The sequence below is a fragment of the Bacillus rossius genome, chromosome 3, assembly GCF_032445375.1.
Source record: "Bacillus rossius redtenbacheri isolate Brsri chromosome 3, Brsri_v3, whole genome shotgun sequence".
Taxonomy (NCBI): Eukaryota; Metazoa; Arthropoda; class Insecta; order Phasmatodea; family Bacillidae; genus Bacillus; species Bacillus rossius.
In genome coordinates, this window is record NC_086332.1 from 35,431,063 (window position 1) to 35,450,837 (window position 19,775).

A 19,775-nucleotide genomic window follows, 5' to 3' on the forward strand; every position below is an offset into this window, starting at 1 on the left:
CGAAACCCAGATCATATTGATAGTCTTGGTCTTCCTAATTTTGTGGGTTTAAGTCCTGCACCTGTTCCTCGTATACCAGTAAGTTTCAATAATTTTGAGGAAGAAGCCCTTGTAGATTCAGGATCCACACGTTCCATTATTTCATATGATTTGTTTTCTAAGTTAAAAGCAGCTAACCTAGTCAAGTTTGTGGAGAAAGGTGATTTCAAGTGTTACACTGCATCTAATGATGTGTTACCCATATTTTGTCGTGCGACTATAAAATTGAAAATTGCACATTTTACCTGGATGTTTCCATGTTTGTTTTCTAAAGAGGTGATTTTAGATTTTATTCTAGGAGCAGATTTTATGTCCAAATCTGGACTTGTTCTAGATATGCAAGAAAAGAGTGTTTTTTTTAAGTTTCAACCTAATCTTAAAATTAGTTTTGTGGGCACCAAGCAGCAACATGATAACCTTGCAGAAATTAGTACAGAGAGCTACAGTAATAAAGAACATGACCCATTGGATCATTTACCTCATCAACAGTGTATCGCTATCAAAAATTTGTGTGAACAATTTCCTAAGGTTCTAACCTCAGAATTAGGGCTTACCAAACTGTTGGAATACGAAATCAAAATTAATGATAAAAGTTATGTCAAAAGTCAACCTTACCGTCTTGCACCTCCCCAAATGAATCTTTTGAGACAAGAAGTACAACAATTATTGGATAAAGGGGTCATTGAACAATCTACTTCACAGTATGCGAGTCCCGCATTTTTGGTCCCTAAACCTAATGGCAAACAACGTATGGTTGTAGATTTTCGTAAGCTTAACCAAAAAATTGAAATTGAGTCTGTCCCTTTGCCTGATTTGCATTCGGCATTTCATTGGTTTTCTAAAGCAAAATATTTTACCACCGTTGATCTAAATTCAGCATACCATCAAATTCCTTTGAAACAGGAGTCAAAACCAATTACTAGTTTTTGCGTACCATGGAATTTATACCAATTTACTCGTGTTCCTTTCGGTCTTGCGACAGGCGCACAGGTTCTCACACGATTATTGGATCAGATTTTTCATGACATCAAATTTAAGTTTGTTTACAACTATTTGGATGATCTGGTGGTATATTCCGAAAGTTTCGAGGAACATTACCAACACCTGAATGAAGTACTGTCTCGTTTGGAAAAGGCAGGTTTAACAGTGAATCCCCAAAAGGTTAAATTTGCAGTTCAGGAAATTTCATTTCTAGGTCACAAAATTTCTTCTCAAGGCATTTCGATCGACCCTGAACGTACCAAAGCAATTAGAGATTTTCCACCACCCCGTGATGTCAAGGGTATAGCCAGATTCATCGGTATGATTCAGTTCTTTGGAAAATTTATCCCTAATTTAGCGGAAAAAGCAGTCCCTTTAAATCACTTACGAAAAAAGAATGTGAAATTTGAATGGGGAGAGGAACAACAAAAGGCATTTGAAACTTTGAAACAGGATATTATGAGTCCACCTGTTCTCCGCATGGCGGATTTTTCAAAACCCTTTATTTTACAAACTGATGCTTCTAGTTCAGCCATAGGCGCAGTTTTGGCACAAGAGTTCGATGGTGTTAGACACCCTATTGCATTTGCATCCAGAACACTCACCTTTCAGGAGAAGAAATCATCAATTTATGAATTAGAATGTTTGGCTGTTGTTTTTGGTATCGATAAATTCAGACCTTATTTAGAGCATGCAGAATTTTTGTTGGAAACCGATAACCAAGCATTATCGTGGCTTTTAGCTCACCCACGTCAACTAGGCAAAATTGGTCGTTGGGTTATGAGAATTTCTTCATTAAAGTTTAAAGTTCAACATATCCGTGGAACACAGAATGTAGTTGCGGATACCCTTTCACGCATGTTTAATGATACTCAGGTTGATAAACCTCTAGATGAAGCTGCTTGTAAAGTACTCTTAACCGATTTTACCTTAGCTTTCAAAAATATTCAGGCTCATCAGGAAGAGGATGAAGAGCTGCAGAAAATTGTAAAGAGTTTAAGATCCGGCATTTCCCAGGGCCCATATTTTTTATCTAAAGGTATCTTGTATTCAAGAATTCGAAATAACCAGAAACGTATTGTGCTACCTAAAATTCTGAAACCAGTTGTCACAGTAATCATAAATATGGCCAGTCAGGATCCCAACCCGGTCCTTCCGAATGTGAGTTCAGTGTTTTAACATTGCGGCACCCCCCCCCCCCTCCCCTCGACGTGACTCACGGTACATTTCACGTCATCCGAGCGCCTCGCAACTGTCGCCAAGAGCGTTCTTTAAGTCGAGAAGCATTTTATTTGTACCAATATGCGTGATATAGAATACGTTTAAATCGAATTTCGTGACCACCAAAAAAAAAAACTATCCCAAAACTTTCAGGTTAGCTGCACCGGCACGCAGTTTGAAGAAAGGGGCGAATGTCCCGGGATCAGGGAATAGAAAACGCCAGGCGATGCCTATCACCAAAGTGGTTGTCTTTATTTCTCTTCTGAAAAAAAATAAAGACTTATTTAATTTCAACTAGCTATAGAAATGCTATTATTTAACGTTTTAATTTATTTACAGCAAAGAAGTGAATCATTTACTATGGTCGGAATAGCCATTTTATATTTAACAATGGATTATAATAGTTAACTAAACGAATTTTTAATGAAAATATATTAAATATTAATGATAATATGTAATAAAATAATGAGTGCATGTTTGGCAGGTGGTAAGGAGGGCGCGTACCGGGCTGTAGACGAGCGAGTTGGTGACCTCGGACAGCCGCAGCCGGAACTGCAGGTGCAGGGTGGGGCACTCGAGGCGCGGGCCCCACAGGTCCGTGGTGTTGTGCTGCAGGTCGCCGTGGCACAGCGCGCAGCTGGGGTTGCGGTAGGTGACGCCCGTGCGGTGGCTGGTGACGGGCATGGCGGCGAGCGGGTCGCTCCAGTCTCCGGGCGCCGCCTCGCAGCCGTCCCTGACGGCGCGGTGCGGCCACCCGGGAGGGCACGAGTCGCGCATGTACACGCCGCCGAACTGGCGCAGCTCCACGCACGAGAAGGACGCCGCCCCGCGCCGCTGCTCCGACGGCACGAAGTGCGGCGAGTCGAGGCAGCAGTCGCCGTAGCGCGCGCACAGCTCGTCGCACAGGCAGTTGCGCTCGCGCCAGTCCAGGTCGTCGGCGGCGCGGGAGCGCGAGCGCGGGGACTTGGCCCCGGAGTCGCACACGGCGCGGCCGTCGCACGTCCTGCGGGCAGCGGGGCACAACATCCACACGTCGCCGCGACCCCCACTACTAGAGAGACCGGAAAAAATTCGCGAGTTCACTTCGCGATAGGCTAAAATACAAATAGTTACACCTCGGTGCTGCCTTTGCCATTGGCTCAAAACTCACCTGGATGACTCTGGTACCGATGAGAAACGCCCGACCAAAGCTTTTGTCGAACCACAGGCTGCTACGTTGGGACGTCTCGCAAGACAGCAGCCAATGAGTGGGTGGCATTTGACCGTGTGTACGTAGAACTATGGAGTTCATCCTGCAGGTCATTGAACCCGCGAATTTTTTCCGGTCCCTATACCCACTACACTTCAGCTCGGTGCGGTGTACGGAGTTTCAGTCTTTCAGTTTTATTTTAAAATATATTTAATTAATATAATACTCGCATATAATAATAATAATAATAAGGATGGATAAATGTTATTCCAAAACAAGTGCTACAATCCCTAATCCACTGTTTGTAAACCTTTTCAAACATTTTGTCGCCATGAAACAGCTCCGTGATCTTGTAAAATAATACTAATGTAAACTGCAATCGTGAGAGACTGACCGCTCGGCCAGCACGCAGATCAGGTAAGGCCACGCGTGTCTCGGCCTTAAGTGACTAAAAGCAAAATTTTCAGGAGAGCTTTATGCGCCATGCTGGAACTGGATGATAGCCGGTGTTAAAAAAAAAAAAAAAATTGACCGTAGCAGCGCATGCTGGTGGCTACTCCGTGGTATGATTAAAGAAATTTTTTTCAGAAGAATTCATTTAAAATCACAAAAATTCTGAGGATTTTAAAAGGCTTGCTAAAATAAATTTCTTGAAGGAACTAAACCATATCTTAAAATAGCCAGCAAAATTGACGTTAAACCTAACAAGATCCAGTTTTATATTCCACTTCAATCTTCATTCTCCTTATCCAAACTGAGCATAAACGTTAACCATCAAGAAGTATATCAGGTATAAAAGTAACATATGTGTATATATTTCTGTGTCAGTTTTACGGTTACACATGACATATACAAATCACGAGCCTAGTGGAAGAGTTAATTCTCCATCTGGTGGAGGGACACTGGAGTTATAATTTAGGCAGGGCTTATAAACTATGCAGTTAAAAGTGAACCAATATATTGGAGCAAGTTTAGTCTTCTACGTACCGGTATATGATATCCGTCACTGTAAAGGCAAACCAGTGCTGAATTCCAAGCACAACTATGAGAAATTAAGGTGATTTCAAAGGGTTGACATTTTTTTTGTGCGTGCTCATATGCGCGAGTAGTGGTAAGATGCGATGTGGAAATGAGATGAGTATTTTAAGTCTGTTTGGTTGTACAGGTGATGATCAACACACACTTTTAATACGAATGAAAGTTAACTTAAGAAGAAAACCGCAGTGTTTGGACATATTTCAGGGCCTCAGTGGTTGCTTGGCTACGTTATCAAAGATGAATTGAATGTGGGAAAAATCTAGAAAAAGAAAAAAAAGAAAGTCACTTGGTCACTCAGCGTATATCATTGAAACAGAATTTCACGCAACTTCGACAATCAATGAAAATTTTTTAACTGATCCTTTTGCCCCAAGCCAATATTCAATGAAACCTTTGAGAGACCTAACTGATACTACCCTGTCTAAAAATAGGATATTTCACACAGTTATAGTCTAGTGAAGATATATATGTGGCTCGAGTACAGATAACTTTAGACTGGCACCAGATTTTTTCCGCGAAATTTCTAGGTCTCCTCAGTATAGATCATGAAGTAAAAACGATAAGAAGTAGTTGTGTGCAATATTTTCCACATTGATGATTATAGCATATCCCATCTGAATAGCAAAACAGGTTTTTTTTTGTAATAAGTGTATCGCTAAAAAAAACTGAATGATGGTATTTTTTATGATTATTTCTAGCGGCTTACTTTCAAGCTATTAAACAAACACCTATAATTACACTTTATTTTTGCATCTACGGTTAGTTCTGGTAACCAATTGCTAACCGGAGTGACTTCAACTTTATAACAACAAACACCCTCTCCATTAACAAATACCTTCATGTTATGGATTGCGCTATGGGGAGACGTAAAAGATAAGCAAAGAACAGAAGGCATGGAGAGTTGCTTAACAAGTGTAGATAATGATGACTCGGAAAACATAAGGTACTTCGGTGTGATTGAATTTAAGGGAGCCACCTGGCAGGGTGCTCGAGCTATAAAATCGCGTGGGAGCTAAGGACGTCATTGGCTCGCGCACCACACGCTTCTTCGCCTCTAAGCGCCAATCATTGCTTAGGTAACGGCCTCTGCGGGAGTTTGAGCGGAGACTGTGCAATTTTATGCTAGAATATTAACAAATGAACCCGGCCGGAGATGATACCGGAAAACCCATAAATAAGTGGTTCGATCTGTTCACAAGTTTTAAAAGTAATTGTATGTTATTTGTCTAGTTACTGAATCATACTTGCGTAGACTATTCGTATATGTATGTATTTGTGACGTTAAATTTGCTTATTGGTGTTGTCTCGTATTTCTTTGTCAGTGTCTTGTTATTTATGTATTAATTTACCGTTTGTGTGTGCTGTATTTTTTATGTACAAATAAAGGATCCTGTACCACTTACAATAAATAATGAGTTCAGAATACACGTTAAAGACGAAGCTATGAAATGAAACTTGTAAAGACAAGTGCAATGGATCTTAATAGGATAGGAAATGTCGCATAGCGCATGTATGACGAGAATATGAAAACAATAATATAATGTGAATAACTTCACATAATTTGATGGGGTTTATTTTGTCGGCTAGATATTATGATTACGGAGTTCTGAATACACAGAAATAGTCAATACTATGTATAGTTCAAAAAAATTGCAAACATTTTCCCATAAAATAATGCATTGAAACAAAAAATAAACAAATATGAAGAAAAAAAAGACATTTGGCTGCAAAATTATTAAAATCACGTAAGGAAAAAAAACTCTATAATAGCCAAATCTTGCAACAAAGAATATGTTAATGATTTTCTTTTACAATGACATAATAACATGTTTTAATGACATTAGTTCAAAATTGTAATACATTTTTCGTTCTACAGATTTGATTACCATAGAAGTTTATCTTATAAGATTTTAATAATTTCATAGCCAATTTTTTTAATATTTTTTTTTTGTTTCAAAACCTTATTTCATGAAATTAAAAAAAAAATTGCAATATATATTTTTTTAACAACACACTGTATTGACTAATTTCTGTACATTCAGGTCTCCGCAGTGAAGATATCTAGCCGACGAAACGAACTTCATCGTAATTCTGTCAGTTCGTTAAGGTTCTATAGTTATTTTAATATCCTCGTCAGTGATGCACGCACGACAGGTCATCACGAGCGGCGTGCAGACGGCTCGCTGAGTAGCTCGGTCGGAGCTGCACTCACTCGTTGGCGCCCTCGAGCTCCCAGTGGCTGAGCGAGAGGGGCGAGGTCCCGGGAGCCAGCAGCAGCAGCAGCGCCGCGGCCAGCAGGAGCGGGGGGCGGGCCCCGAGCGGGCCCCGGGAGGAGGCGCCCATCGGGCAGATCGCTACCTGCAGCGGCGCGCGGCCATCTCCGGCTGCAACAAGGGCATCTCTGGATGAAACGCAATGCATGCCAATTTGCATCCCGCATGAATGTGCCCAGGGTTTTCCCCGTGTCTATGCTAGGGTGACCAAACGTCCCGTAAAAACGGGATTGTCCCGGTTTTTTAACGATCGTACACGGGGTCCCGAAAAAGTATCCCGGGACGCCTAAATGTCCCGTATTTACGTTGGTTTGATGATACACTTTTGTCGCGCCTCTCCTCGGACCGTCTTCCCCTCTTCTCGTCAGTTGAACTCACCCATTTTAGTTACCTTGTTTAATTATGTTTTTAAGTATGTCAGACATACTTATAATAAATAAGTATTCACTGCAAAGTTATTGTTTTTATTTATTATACGCCTCACAATTTAAATTAAATTACATATTCATAGGTAAATTGAAAAAGAATTATAGGTCTCAAATTAGCAAACAAGAGCATGTTTCAATGATTACGTCTCGATGGAGGCCCCTCACACCCCCTTTTCCAGGAGGGTATCGCCCCCAAACCCTCCTTGGATGTATCCCGTTTTTTCAAGTTTATGATTTGGTCACCCTAGTCTATGCAGGTTTTACCTGGGCCCAACCTATCTCTAGTTATAGTCTAGATTTAAGAGTGAGGGGAGTTAAGTCATGGCGCCAATCGTTGCCATGGCTGGCCAATCCCCTCCTAGCACACGATGCATGCGACCCTCTTCCTGCATGGCTATAATCCCAGCATGACTAGGCGTATAGGCTTCGGCCTGAGACGCACCTAGGTCCCTCCCTAACCCGGACCCCTCCAAAATACACTTAGTTTTAGTTAGGTTAGGAAAAAAAATCTGGATAAAACTATACGTCTCATGCTTGCAAATTAGATACCTAACCGAAGTTTAATGTGCACAGATATTTGAAGTTACAGTTCTTTAGGCGCGTTATGAAAAAAATTATGAGTATTAATTTTTACCATGAACGCGTACAATGAGTACAAAGAAATTTTCACAAAACGAAAGAAAAAGGCTAATAACATACACATGTGCTTTTAAATCATGTACGTCAGTGATTGATATTGAATACTCGTCCATAACATTAAAAACATTTATTAATTGTGAATACTAGTGTGTGTTTGTAAAATTCAAGTGTATTTTCAAGTATATTAATATAAGTGATGTTATGTTCCCGTATGTATAGTTTATATGCATTATAAATTATAATTAGCATTCAGCATATTAATCGGCATTCATTATCCATTAAAATTCATCTCGATTATTATACAAAACTTAATGATTTATTTTATACGCGTATTTGTATTAATATTTATTCCTGTATATTTATTTAATTTTTTTAAATTTGATTGAACTTATACTTTAACAGACATGTTTATAATATCACTCCAGTTTTTTAATTATTTTATTTGTATTAATTATTTGAATTGCAACTAAAATTAGCTTTTTATTACGACAAATAAGTACAACTTCTAACACGCACCCATTATTTTTTCTGTGCGAAATGATTCAACTCAAAAACTTCTTGTGCTATTGACTTTGAAATTCAATCAAGTTTTATATCATAGCCCCATAATTAATTATTCATCTCATTGTGATATTTTAATCGGTACCAAAATCTAATACCAAGCATCGTTACATCTACCTTAATTGTAAATTTAAAAACAATGGATTTGCAAATTGATAAATAAAACTTATTCCAAAACCTAAAAAAATAATAGCAATTGATTTGTTTATTTTGATTGATAAATTTCATGCACTAACGTAGTTGTAGAGTTTAATTTTTTTTAAAATTAGTTTATAGAATTTTTTAAAATTAGTTCAGTGTTACCGTCAACTTAGGAGTAAATAAGTGTATTATCTGGTGTACATAGCATGTTTTCGAATCCATTCAACTGCTTGTGCTTGCTCCAAAAAGAAAAACAAAAATATGTAGTTTACAGGGAAGCCTTAATGTAACTATAACTTTAGTGTACACATACATTTATAACTGTCCGTGTTTTCTATTTTAATAACCTTTATTATTCTACCCATACGAACAAAATTGCGGGCATAGCTGTTTATAGCTGTTATTTAGTTCTGAGATTATTTAAAAATACAGCTTAAAATTAGTTTTTTAATTAATTTTATTGAACCTTTTTAAAATTATGCAAACTGTGTTAGAACTTAATAAAAAGTCTGGAATGCAGTAGGCCATAGCCTCGGAGGTGCCGAGGAAAGCAAGGAAAGATACTCAGTAGGGCGATAGGGAAGGAAGTGATCCACACATAACTTAGAAAGCCACAACTTAAAACTTAGAATTCTTGAAAAAATCTACAAAACTTGGAACTTGTATAGATAAGAACTAACAAATACACTAACAACAATAATAACTTATAAAATAACACCTTAGAAGAAACTTAGAAAAAATGAACTCAGCTGAATAATATCGGAAACAAATCAGTTATTTGATCTGTTCACAAGTTTTAATAGTTATTATATTTCATATTTTTTTTGGATTATTCGTAAATGTATTTTTGACGTTATTTGCTTATTGATGTCTCGTATTATTTGATCAATACCATCCTATTTTATACTAAATTACCGTTTATGTGTGCTGTATCTGTTAATGTACATAAGCTAAATGTAAATGTTGCCTATTGACATTCACTATTGGTCAACATACAGAATTAAATAAAATAAAAAATAGTCAAATAAAACATACAAATTAAAATAGTCATAAAAAGCTAAATTCATAGAACATTAAATACGCGCTATTTATTTTTACGAAACAAATAAAAAAAATTTACGAGTTACCATTTAATCGTAATATTCTTTGCCAGTCATCACAATGTTGAACAGTTTTTACGAATTTTGTGGCAGTTACTCTTAACGTATACGTGAAAACGTCTAGGCTGTTACGGGTTAGTTTATTTTTACATGTCTACTATTCAAAATCTCAATAAATAATAGTAAACTAAGAGTGAAGTAACCGCATTCAAAATTCCAAAAGTATTTCTGCATAACTTCCGGAAGCAATTATTATTAAAGCATAAAAGAAATGCATCATTGCAGTGCGGATGTATGAGCAAGTTTATAACCCCTTACGGATATGCAGCACGCATTTCTAACAAGCCAGTCAGGTTGCCTACCTGCAGGAGCACGTAGCCTCGAACCGGAAGTTGGACTTAAATAACTTAATGTTCTTCAGTTAATTTGAGACACCACGAGGACTGGAAATAGACTGGTCTTCGAGGATGCCTCACGTTGGACATTCAATTATTATAATAGTTTATTTTAGAATTTTCAACTTTGTTAATTTAATACATATGTGCCCAAGACTCCTGAATTAAGCAAAAAAGAATTGACTTTATAAACTAGTGGTTTTAAGTTCGTCATGAATAATATTTTAACAATTTAAGGCCAAATCTTAAACAAATAAACAAATATTTTTTTGGAGGGATTACAAGCCACAATTTTGGAATTTTAATTTTGTTTTCCTGACAGCACGCAATACTGCTTCCGTGTTACATTTGTTTGGCTTGGCATGGACTAGGACAAATCTTTGTTCCCCTTATGAGTTCAACATTCCTGGGCTAGCGTCATTAGTATGACAGTTGCAGTATCGTTCGCGTACTTATCCCCATGGTTATTTAATAGAGGATGTTGATTTTAAGATTTTTTTTACATACGTCATTGCTAGTTTACACTGTATGTCACGAGAAACCTCAATTAAGGACAAAAAATTTGAACATGTAAACACACAGTAAGTTAAATGCATATACAGCAAAGAGAATTCCGTATAAGAAATAAGAAAAAAAAATCACAGCACAGTCGAACACAGTGGGCTGACGACGAAACAGTCGTTACAAGAACGGTAAATACAGAGGAAAAGGTCCTTGGCCATCACAGCGAAAAACAGAAGAACTTAATGATGATACTAAACAGAAAAACTGGACACTACAACGACAACAGCACGGACGAACACAGTAGTTGTTTTAGGAACAATCGTGCTGTCGTTGTATGGTGTCCTGTTTATCTGTTTAGTATCATCGTTGAGTTCGTCTGTTCGTCACCGTGTTCGACAAGGAACTTTTTTTGTTTTTATTTACTATTCTTGTCGCAACTGTCTCGTGGTTTTCCTACACTGTGATATTTTTTCTGACTAATTCCTTCCAAGGAATTCTCTGTGCTGTCTAAGAACATACTTTGTATGAACATTTTCTGATTTTGGCTAGTTTCTGGTATGTTTGCATATCAGTATTTTCTATCCGTAATTGAGGTTTTTTATGATAAAAAAAGTAACCAATATGGCGTATGTAAAAAAAATAATGTTAGTAGAGAGTTTTTTTTTGTCGGCAAGCTAGCCTGGCACGAAGGCCGTGGTGCGACCGCGCCACGCAGACAGTTGACTGTCGCTATCCCAGTTCCCACGCGCGGGATCCGGTGAATTATGCTAATAGCTGCACCCCCTCCTACTACCAACTTTCTCTGTCGAGCTGCCGCGAGTCACTGGCTTCCGGCGCATGGACGGCGCTTCTCACGTCCTTCGAGGACGACGGTCCCCCCGAGTTGGCCAATCAGCTCCGTTTCCGGCCAACATACCGGGAAGTGCGGTGTTCGGAACCGCAACAGATTTTGAGAACTGGGAATTTTAGTACCAGGCTTCACCGGAACCGAGAATTCTTGGTACTTTAAGTGCTAGGATATATTTTTTATTAATGGTGCAGCAGTCGGTGATTGAAGTAGTAATAGCTAGTTTTGAACGATTAAACAAATTTTAGTGACCAAAAGTAAGAATATAAACATTTGGTTAAAACTTTGTTTTGCAGAAAAAGTATCTACCAACGTGAAAAACATTACTTTATTCTCAGCAAAAACACTCAATCATTAACTTTGAAAAAAAAAATTAAAAATCTTTATTAACGCGTGCAAAATCACAGAATTATTAATTTAAAATAACATTTATTCTCATAATAAACTTAAAAGAAAAAAATATTTAAAGAATATTGGCGCAACAGCCACAGGCACTATCGCACTCACAGCAGTCCGCACACAGACTGGCGACTGAGGTGCGGCCGCATGATCGCCTCGCCAGAAGAGAACACCAAGTGGAAGTAGCCTCAGCGCGATAAAAACAAAATTTTATGCTGTCGGTTTCGAATCCCGAAAGTACCGTAAGACCCGGGAATCGATTTTAAATTCTCGGTTATTTTACTACACCAAAAGTGCCGGGATTTCCCGGTTCTAAACCCTAACCGGAAGAGTGAAGGTGCAGCACGTGTTGGCACACAGGTGAGGCCAAAACGGACATTTCCTCTTCCAAATACAGAGTGCCATGCGGTCCACTCAGTGCTTTCTTATGGTAAAAAAAAAAAAAGCTATTTTCAATATATGCTCTTCGCCTCTTGGCTTCACCCCTCCCCCTCGTCTATATTCAGGGCATATAATTTTGTCGGGCCACCGCCCTATTATTTAATGTACAACACTTAAACCCCACGAAAATTCGTAAACGTTAACGTAGTCATAACAGTACAGTGACTTGCGCGTGTATCATAACATGTAAGGTTCCCTAAGAAACGCAAACTGGAAATTCAACCAGACCCCGAAGGTAACTCTTCCCCCCCTCCCTTTCCAAGCCTTCCACCCCTCCCGGTGACCCTGGCTACCACCGTGATTATTTGCGTAGTGAACATTTATTTCAGTTACCAAGTTCCACGTAATGAAACACAAGAGGTTAGGTTTTGTACGAAATTAAGGGGGATTCAGCCGCAAAGACCATAAAGATCGTGCAACAGAACTTCTTTAGGCGCGTTATGAAAAATTATGAGAGTAATTTTTACGATGTGCGCGCACCATGCAAAAATTTGACAGGGAAAAAAAGGCTACAAAGAAAAAAAAATAAACTTGCTTTTAATCATATACTTAGTTATTGATATTCAATACTAGTCCATATAATAAAAAAAATATTATGAGTATTAGTGATAGAAATTGTGTTTATAAACATTTTCAAGTGTATTTATATAAGTGACGTTACTTTTCCGTATGTATAACGACGCCAGGTTGTTTGTAAGATTCCATTGTCGCTAGCAGGGAGTGTCTGTGGAAGGTTTAGTTGTCTCCTGGCCGTTTTAATGGGAGTGTTTGTGAGGTTATGTTCCCGTGTGTATAAATTTTTTTTTGCATTATTAATTTTAAATTATTACATTATTATTTAATTAATAATTAAAACTAATAAATTAGTGCATATATTCAGCGTATTTTGTTTGGTTTACATTATTAATTGTATCTCGTTTTTTTATTTACTAAAACAGGTGTTCAAATTAATATTGAATACTGACCTTTCTTAATTTTTTTATAATTTGATAGAATTTATACTTTACCAACCGTATTTATATTATTACTCCAGTTCTTTTATTATTTTATTTCTACTAATTATTTGCATGCATAATTAAAGTTTTTTTTTACTTTACCAAGTATGTACCTATCACTTATAACGCGAATACACGCATTGGCGAAATCTGTAGTATTACCCGGGGGGTGGGGGAAGTGTGCCGTGGGGTAACGTTTATTATTCCCATTTACAATTTTGAAGAGAGGGGCTATTTGATTTGGGGGGGAAGAGAGCCCCCCCCCCCCCTGGCACCTCTGTAATCTACGTCTATTGAGTACACGCAGTAACACCTTCTCGACAACTAGGTGATTGGAGACGGTTTGTAACGACACGGACCGTGGATGTTACGACAGGAATCGAGGTGTTGCTCGCAGTGGTCTCGGGAAAATACGGGAAACACAAGCCACGACGGTCGGTTCGGGATTCGAACCCGGGTCCCGCGAAGTTGCGAGTCCGGTGCCTGACCACCGCGACGCCTCGCTCCGCAGCTCCCGTGTTACATTCCACGACACGAGCCGCACGACCCAGCTCCGAACACTTGTAGTCAGGATCATTACTTCACACTCTGTAGTCGCCGTCGTGGTACAATTAGTGACTTTTCAGCGAGCAATTACGCCTGTTAGAAAACATTGGGCCAAGAAAAAGTAAAACGAAACTTAAGGGCGTAGCTATATACGACCTTGGAACAAAAACAAGCCACTGTATCACGAGAGCCAAAAAATTCAAGTGGTAGAATTTGGCACACCTTCCTAGTTCAGCCATGAGAGGAACCTTAAACTCCACTGAAAAAAGAAATTAAGTTATCAGACTCGGTTGACCTACTAAATGGATCCGTGGTAGATTGAGCCTAAAATTATCTGGGGGCTCCTAGATTCAATAATTTTCCCCGAACTAGCTGGGTACTATCGGCCAATTGCAACTCTAGCTAAGTGACGTCAGCGAATCACTATATGACATAGTACTACGTACTAAAGGATAACGCCTGCGTACGCAGAATTTCATTTTGGAAAAAAATAAATTGGGGGGGGGGGGGGGGGGTTTATATAGAACCACTTTGCCTACTGTTTGCTTTCATATTCTTTTTTCCTTTCGTGGGAATGATTTAATTTTTTAGGATCACCCATTCCCACCCCCTGCCGCGCACGCCTCTAAGCACTTCATATATCGTCTTACCAGCGAGAGTCGAGGACAGGTTGTCCCGGCCGCAAGGGGACGGCTCCAGCAGGCGTACCAACAGTCCGCGCCTCCCTGCAACAACAAAGAACAGACATGAGCCCCGCAGTGATTTATACGCAACTGTCTTCTCCAACGCCACACGTATTGCAGACCCAGCTTTGTCTGTGCTGACGAATAACGATGAGGCACACAACATTTTCGTCTTCTGACTTACCTTTTGCTACTGAATCGTTTAATTCGTCTCATATAAATAATAAGTAATTATTTACCTCTTAAAAATTTGGCGGTCAGTATAAAGCCACTTCGTGAACATCATAAAATTATTCTGGTGTTATCAGAAATGAATTTGGCAGGGACTAAATCAAAACTTTAATTTTTGGGTGGTCACAATACTTCTTTCTCCCGATTTCCTTTTGTGTTTTGAAATAAATCATGTCGCCCTTTCTAAATAATGTAATGGAGTTAACGCCGATAACAAATCTTTTTGCGACGGAATAAATTTATTTTTACAAGCGTAAATATGACTATCTACCTCATTATGAACTGTTTGTTAAGAGTTAATAGACATGACATTAGCAAGTGTGTGTGTGTTTTTTCACTTATGTCTGCAATGAATTCTCTCGAACTAGGACTAGCCAGCCTCCACCACAGCTGTAAATGGAACCCATAAAAAAGGCGGTATTTTTGGATGACCTCGCGCGACTATGATGTAGGTCCCGGTTGGAAATGAAGGACGGGGCGAACCTTGCCAAAATCATGTGAATTATTTCCCACGAAACTAAATACATTGGCTCTTCTTCAGGAACGAGGAGCGCCTCCCACGTGTACAGTCACTTCACCTTCACACATAGAGCGTCAAATCCGTAGAATACTGTCTTATTATCTGCATGTTTATAAATCGTCCTGTAGTCTGCCAATCGCTTCTGACAAGTAGAGGTCTTATTTTTTAATTTTAATACACTGCCAAGATCCTCAAGCCTCTTTTTTTTGAAAATACTACGTCCTTAATAAATTTCACTTGTATTATTTTTTTCTAGTTCTGAACGAGCAGTGTAATATGAACTTTACAGGCGTGCATACTTATATATTAAACATAAATATTTTCAGAACAAAAAACGCTGTGGTTCGCTGCTTTATTTTCAAGACTTCGGAGAGGATTCGCCGATTTAAGAAGCTAACGTGTCGAGAGATACGTACTGACTTTATGCTGTATGATTACATAAAACTACACACACATAAATAAAGGAAATTTGAAAAGTGTAAGTTGTACTCGCGCACACGTTCTCACACCGCACGTGAAACATTTACTACTTTACTATATTGAAAAGTATTTCTGGAAAAGCTACTATGTAGTTTAGTGGTTTGAACGTATAAAAATATTTTAATTAGTCATAAATATCGCAGTAGATAACAAACACGCTCAAACAATGTTAACTAATTATTTCAAACATCATTACAAATAATAAAAAGGCAGCCGTGCTATATTTAACAGCTCGAAACAATGATACGTAACATTTGTTATAATTTTTGCAATACCCTCTTTACATACCACACAATTAACAGTTTGAAATATTTGTGAAGTGTTATAAAATATTAAAATGTTTTAGGTGAGTTAAAATTGTATTTATGATATTTGGGGCTTAACTGCAACCAGGGGCGGCTCCAGTGCAAGGAAAGCAGGGCCCCGAGTGGGGGATTTTCATTTTCATTTATTTTTGATTGTCTAGTGTTATGTTAAAAACATGACATTAATGGGAAAATTAAAACTGAATTTTGAAGTGAAACTTCTTTGCTGAGGGGGGTACAATTTTCGAGCGTTACGAAAGTTCCGATCGCATGAGAGGAATAGTTATGTACGTGTTGGGATAAACCGGTAGAGGCGGAGACGGCAGGTGAGAGGAAGAAATGACGCAGCATACTTACACACTTGGATGCTTGCACACTTGCAGAAATCAGAAAAAAGGCGACTACAGTAAGGTTTCGCTGTGATCTGTACTGAATATAAAATCTGTAAGGAAGCCATAATGTGGGCCAGGTATACAGTTTGAAAGCAAACTTATTATGTGACTTTTTTTTTTCTTGCAAATTATGTTCATTGTTACGACTTTGTTGGCCTCACACTACTTCTGTGATCATCGAAGAGCGATAAAAAGCCCCAGCCTCAACCTGGAACGTGACCACGTGCAGGAGAAGCTGTTCAACTTGAACTACTGGCGTGGCCCACGTGGTCCAAATTAGTGGACAGTTTCCTGACCTTCGCGCAATAGACGTAGCGTCAAGCGTCGCTTCCGAGTAGAGAAACGATATTAGGCAAAGATAACGTTTGGGTTTTGGTCGCTTGCTGCTACACACAGGTTTAATGCGACAGGACCTCCACAATCCTAGCGGAATCCTAACCACCGGGATTTGAGATCAAAGCATGGATAAAGTCAGCTTTCTGATTATATTCCACACCCCATACTGTGCATAAATCAACTGGACCAATCTGTCCAAGTAATACGCTATAGCTCAGGGGTCGGCAACCTGCGGCTCGCGAGCCACATGCGGCTCTTTGGATGTGAAGCTGCGGCTCTTTAGTTCCGTACCAGAAATACTGCTTCACCAGGTAATTTATACAGAAAATACTTTTTTTATTACAAACCAGTAGTAAGTCTGGTTTTTTTCCACGCTTGTTATATTTTACTAAACAAAATGTCATCAAACAGTTAAATTATCAATTTAAAGCTATCCATCCGCCCGAGTACTTACGGGCCCACCCAACAGATAGGCTTATATATGAATAAATTTTTCTTATGAATAAATATTAGTTTTTTTATCAAAAAACTTTATTTATGCAAGTAGGTACTATTTATTGTTGGCAAGAAAAAATTTTGTGGCTCTTTAAAAACATTGAAATTTTGTAAATTTTAATTTTTGGCTCTTCCGACTCAAAAGGTTGCCGACCCCTGCTATAGCTACATTAAGACAGGTAAACGTTTGTTGGATTTAACAATTTATATTTAACTATGAAATATGAAACGAAGATGAAAATCGACCGGTTTCAAATAAAATCCGCAAGCACCAGCTAAAAGGTTTCCTAGTATACTGTTTGAATTTCTTTATCTTAAGAATTAAAGATTACTAGTTACGAATTCTCACGGATCTTCAGCGGCTACTATTTTTTACATGAACTCACCGAATCATATTGGAGTATTAATATAACGAATACAATATAATTAAGTTCACACAAGAAAACACTCTTTCCTTTCACGCTCATGTCTACCCTGTTTAAAGGAACACAGAACGCATTAGTTTCAATATGGCGTGATTTATATTAAGAACCAGTTATCTGAGACTACGATAAACGCTTTGATTATTTGAGGTGCAATATTCGTTCAAATTCCATAAATTTACTGCAATTTTTGACAGCCGTAGTGTAAAGACCAAGGAAGAGATTGCGAGAACAGGTTTTACGTTCACAACAAGTCTAAAAGGCCTAAAGCCTGACTAAGAATAACAATTCTAGTTACAGTTTGGTGCTTGTTTCCGAAGCGACAGTCAAGCCATATTTTTATTTGTCTTGAATAACTGCTTCTTTCTCATTCTATTAACTTTTTTAATAATATTACTGGATGTTTAGCTGCTTAAGTAAATCTTGAGATCTGGGACACTTCATTATCACAATATTGTTTCCTTCGCGTCTCCAATAGTCCTCGGTATAAATTTCTAGCTTCCTATCAACCACCATTTTAGAACGCAGGCCTGCAGTGTTCTCCACCCTACCAGGCCAAACATTGTAATCAAATGGCTTATTGTACACCGAGCATGACTCCTTTGTTTGTATGCTTGTATGTTACATGGCTACACTCTTATACATTTTAATCTTAAATTTACGACGAACATTAATTACAAGTAATGCAGGCATTTTCGAGAATTTTTGGATATCTTCGTGAATTACGGTAAACATAACCTAACAAGAATAATCTTGGAGAATTAACATAAACCTTAAATAACTACAATCTAGAAGGGGAATTTTGTTTTTAATTTCCATGTGCATGTTTACACTATTTAAAACAAAAAATATAATTCAAACTTAGAATCCAGAGTAGTTTCTACGAAGGTCTCTTTATACAGAATTGTTAGCTGAGATGCATTTTCCGTCGAGAAGAGTTGATGCAACTCCCAGGCGGAGTCAACCTTCAGCGATCAACCGCCTCCCTTCCACAAGTCGCACTGCAGGCTTCGTCTTGGGGTTATTTATTTGCGCGGATGTAGGACTCTTCAGCTGCGAGGTCTTTAGATACGAAGCTTTTTTTTTTGTTAAATTGGACATATTTTAAAAACCTTCCTCCAATTTGTACTTTTAACTTAACCTAATCTTACAATTAAAAAACAGCGCACACGGCCATGTTCCACTCGGGATCCCAAGTTGGAGTTAGAAGGTCGGTTGAAGGCTGGGAAGAGAAGATATTTGTTTGCCATGTTGCCCGAAATAATTCCAGGAAAATGCTGGAATGGTCCATCGCTATCATAAAGTTCCTCACATAACTTAGAAACACGTGACTTAGAACAGGCATAACCTATAAAATTATATCTTGTGTGTTTCTAAGTTGTGCTTCTAAGTTATGACAACTACCCTGTCAAAGAGACAAAAATATTCAAATAAAAACAATTTTCTCCCTGTATCATTGTGCTCTCCCCAGGGCCGGTGCAAGGTAAATTGTTGCCCTTGGCGAAAAACCTTAATGCCCCCCCCCCCCCCCCCCCCACCGGACACCACAAAAAAAATTGTCCTTGCCTCAAAATACATCACGTAAGCCTAATATTTTCTCAACAATCAAATGTCAGCAGGCTTGTGTTTTTCTTTCGTTTTTTCTTATTACAAATCATAAACAGGTCACTGTGGACTTTGAATAATTACTCATATCAATATAAACATTCCAAACTGTTACAAAAATCCATTTTCATCTACTTTCAATAATCGTTAAACATATGATATGAGCTGTTATGTGTCGTGCTGCGCCGCCCCCAGCTACTCGGCGCCCTGGGCGGTTGCCTAGTTCGCCTGTATGGACGCGCCGGCCCTGGCTCTCCCGTGGGATGACCTGCTCTCTCGGCAGTCGCCCGGGACCCATAAACCCCGATGACGCACGGGAGGGCGGGGCAGCAGCTGGAAGCGGTTCTCGCACACGACGGGAAACGCTCCCACGACCTCGCGGAGACGATAATAACCACGCGCCGGGGCGCCATTGTTCCCCCCCCCCCCCCCCCCACCCACCTGAAGTCGCGCGGGAGGAATGTCGCGTCCGCAAGCAACGGGCCTCGCTAAACAGCCCCCCGTGCGGCGCGCTGTTGCGCTACGTCCTCCTTCAGCCCGCCGCGCGGGGCAGGGGGAGCAGGAGGCGG

At 39.1% G+C, this 19,775-nt stretch overlaps 1 protein-coding gene across 1 annotated transcript in view; it reads right to left on the reverse strand.

The window, feature by feature from the left end:
• Positions 1 to 19,775, reverse strand: part of LOC134531267 (uncharacterized) — a 141,543-nt gene that overhangs the window by 15,679 nt on the left and 106,089 nt on the right. The window contains exons 2-4 of the mRNA XM_063366959.1: positions 14,388 to 14,462; positions 6,681 to 6,852; positions 2,746 to 3,244 (exon numbers count right to left, since the gene is read on the reverse strand). Coding sequence (XP_063223029.1) covers positions 2,746 to 3,244; positions 6,681 to 6,852; positions 14,388 to 14,462 — 746 coding nt within the window. The remainder of the gene's footprint in view (positions 1 to 2,745; positions 3,245 to 6,680; positions 6,853 to 14,387; positions 14,463 to 19,775) is intronic.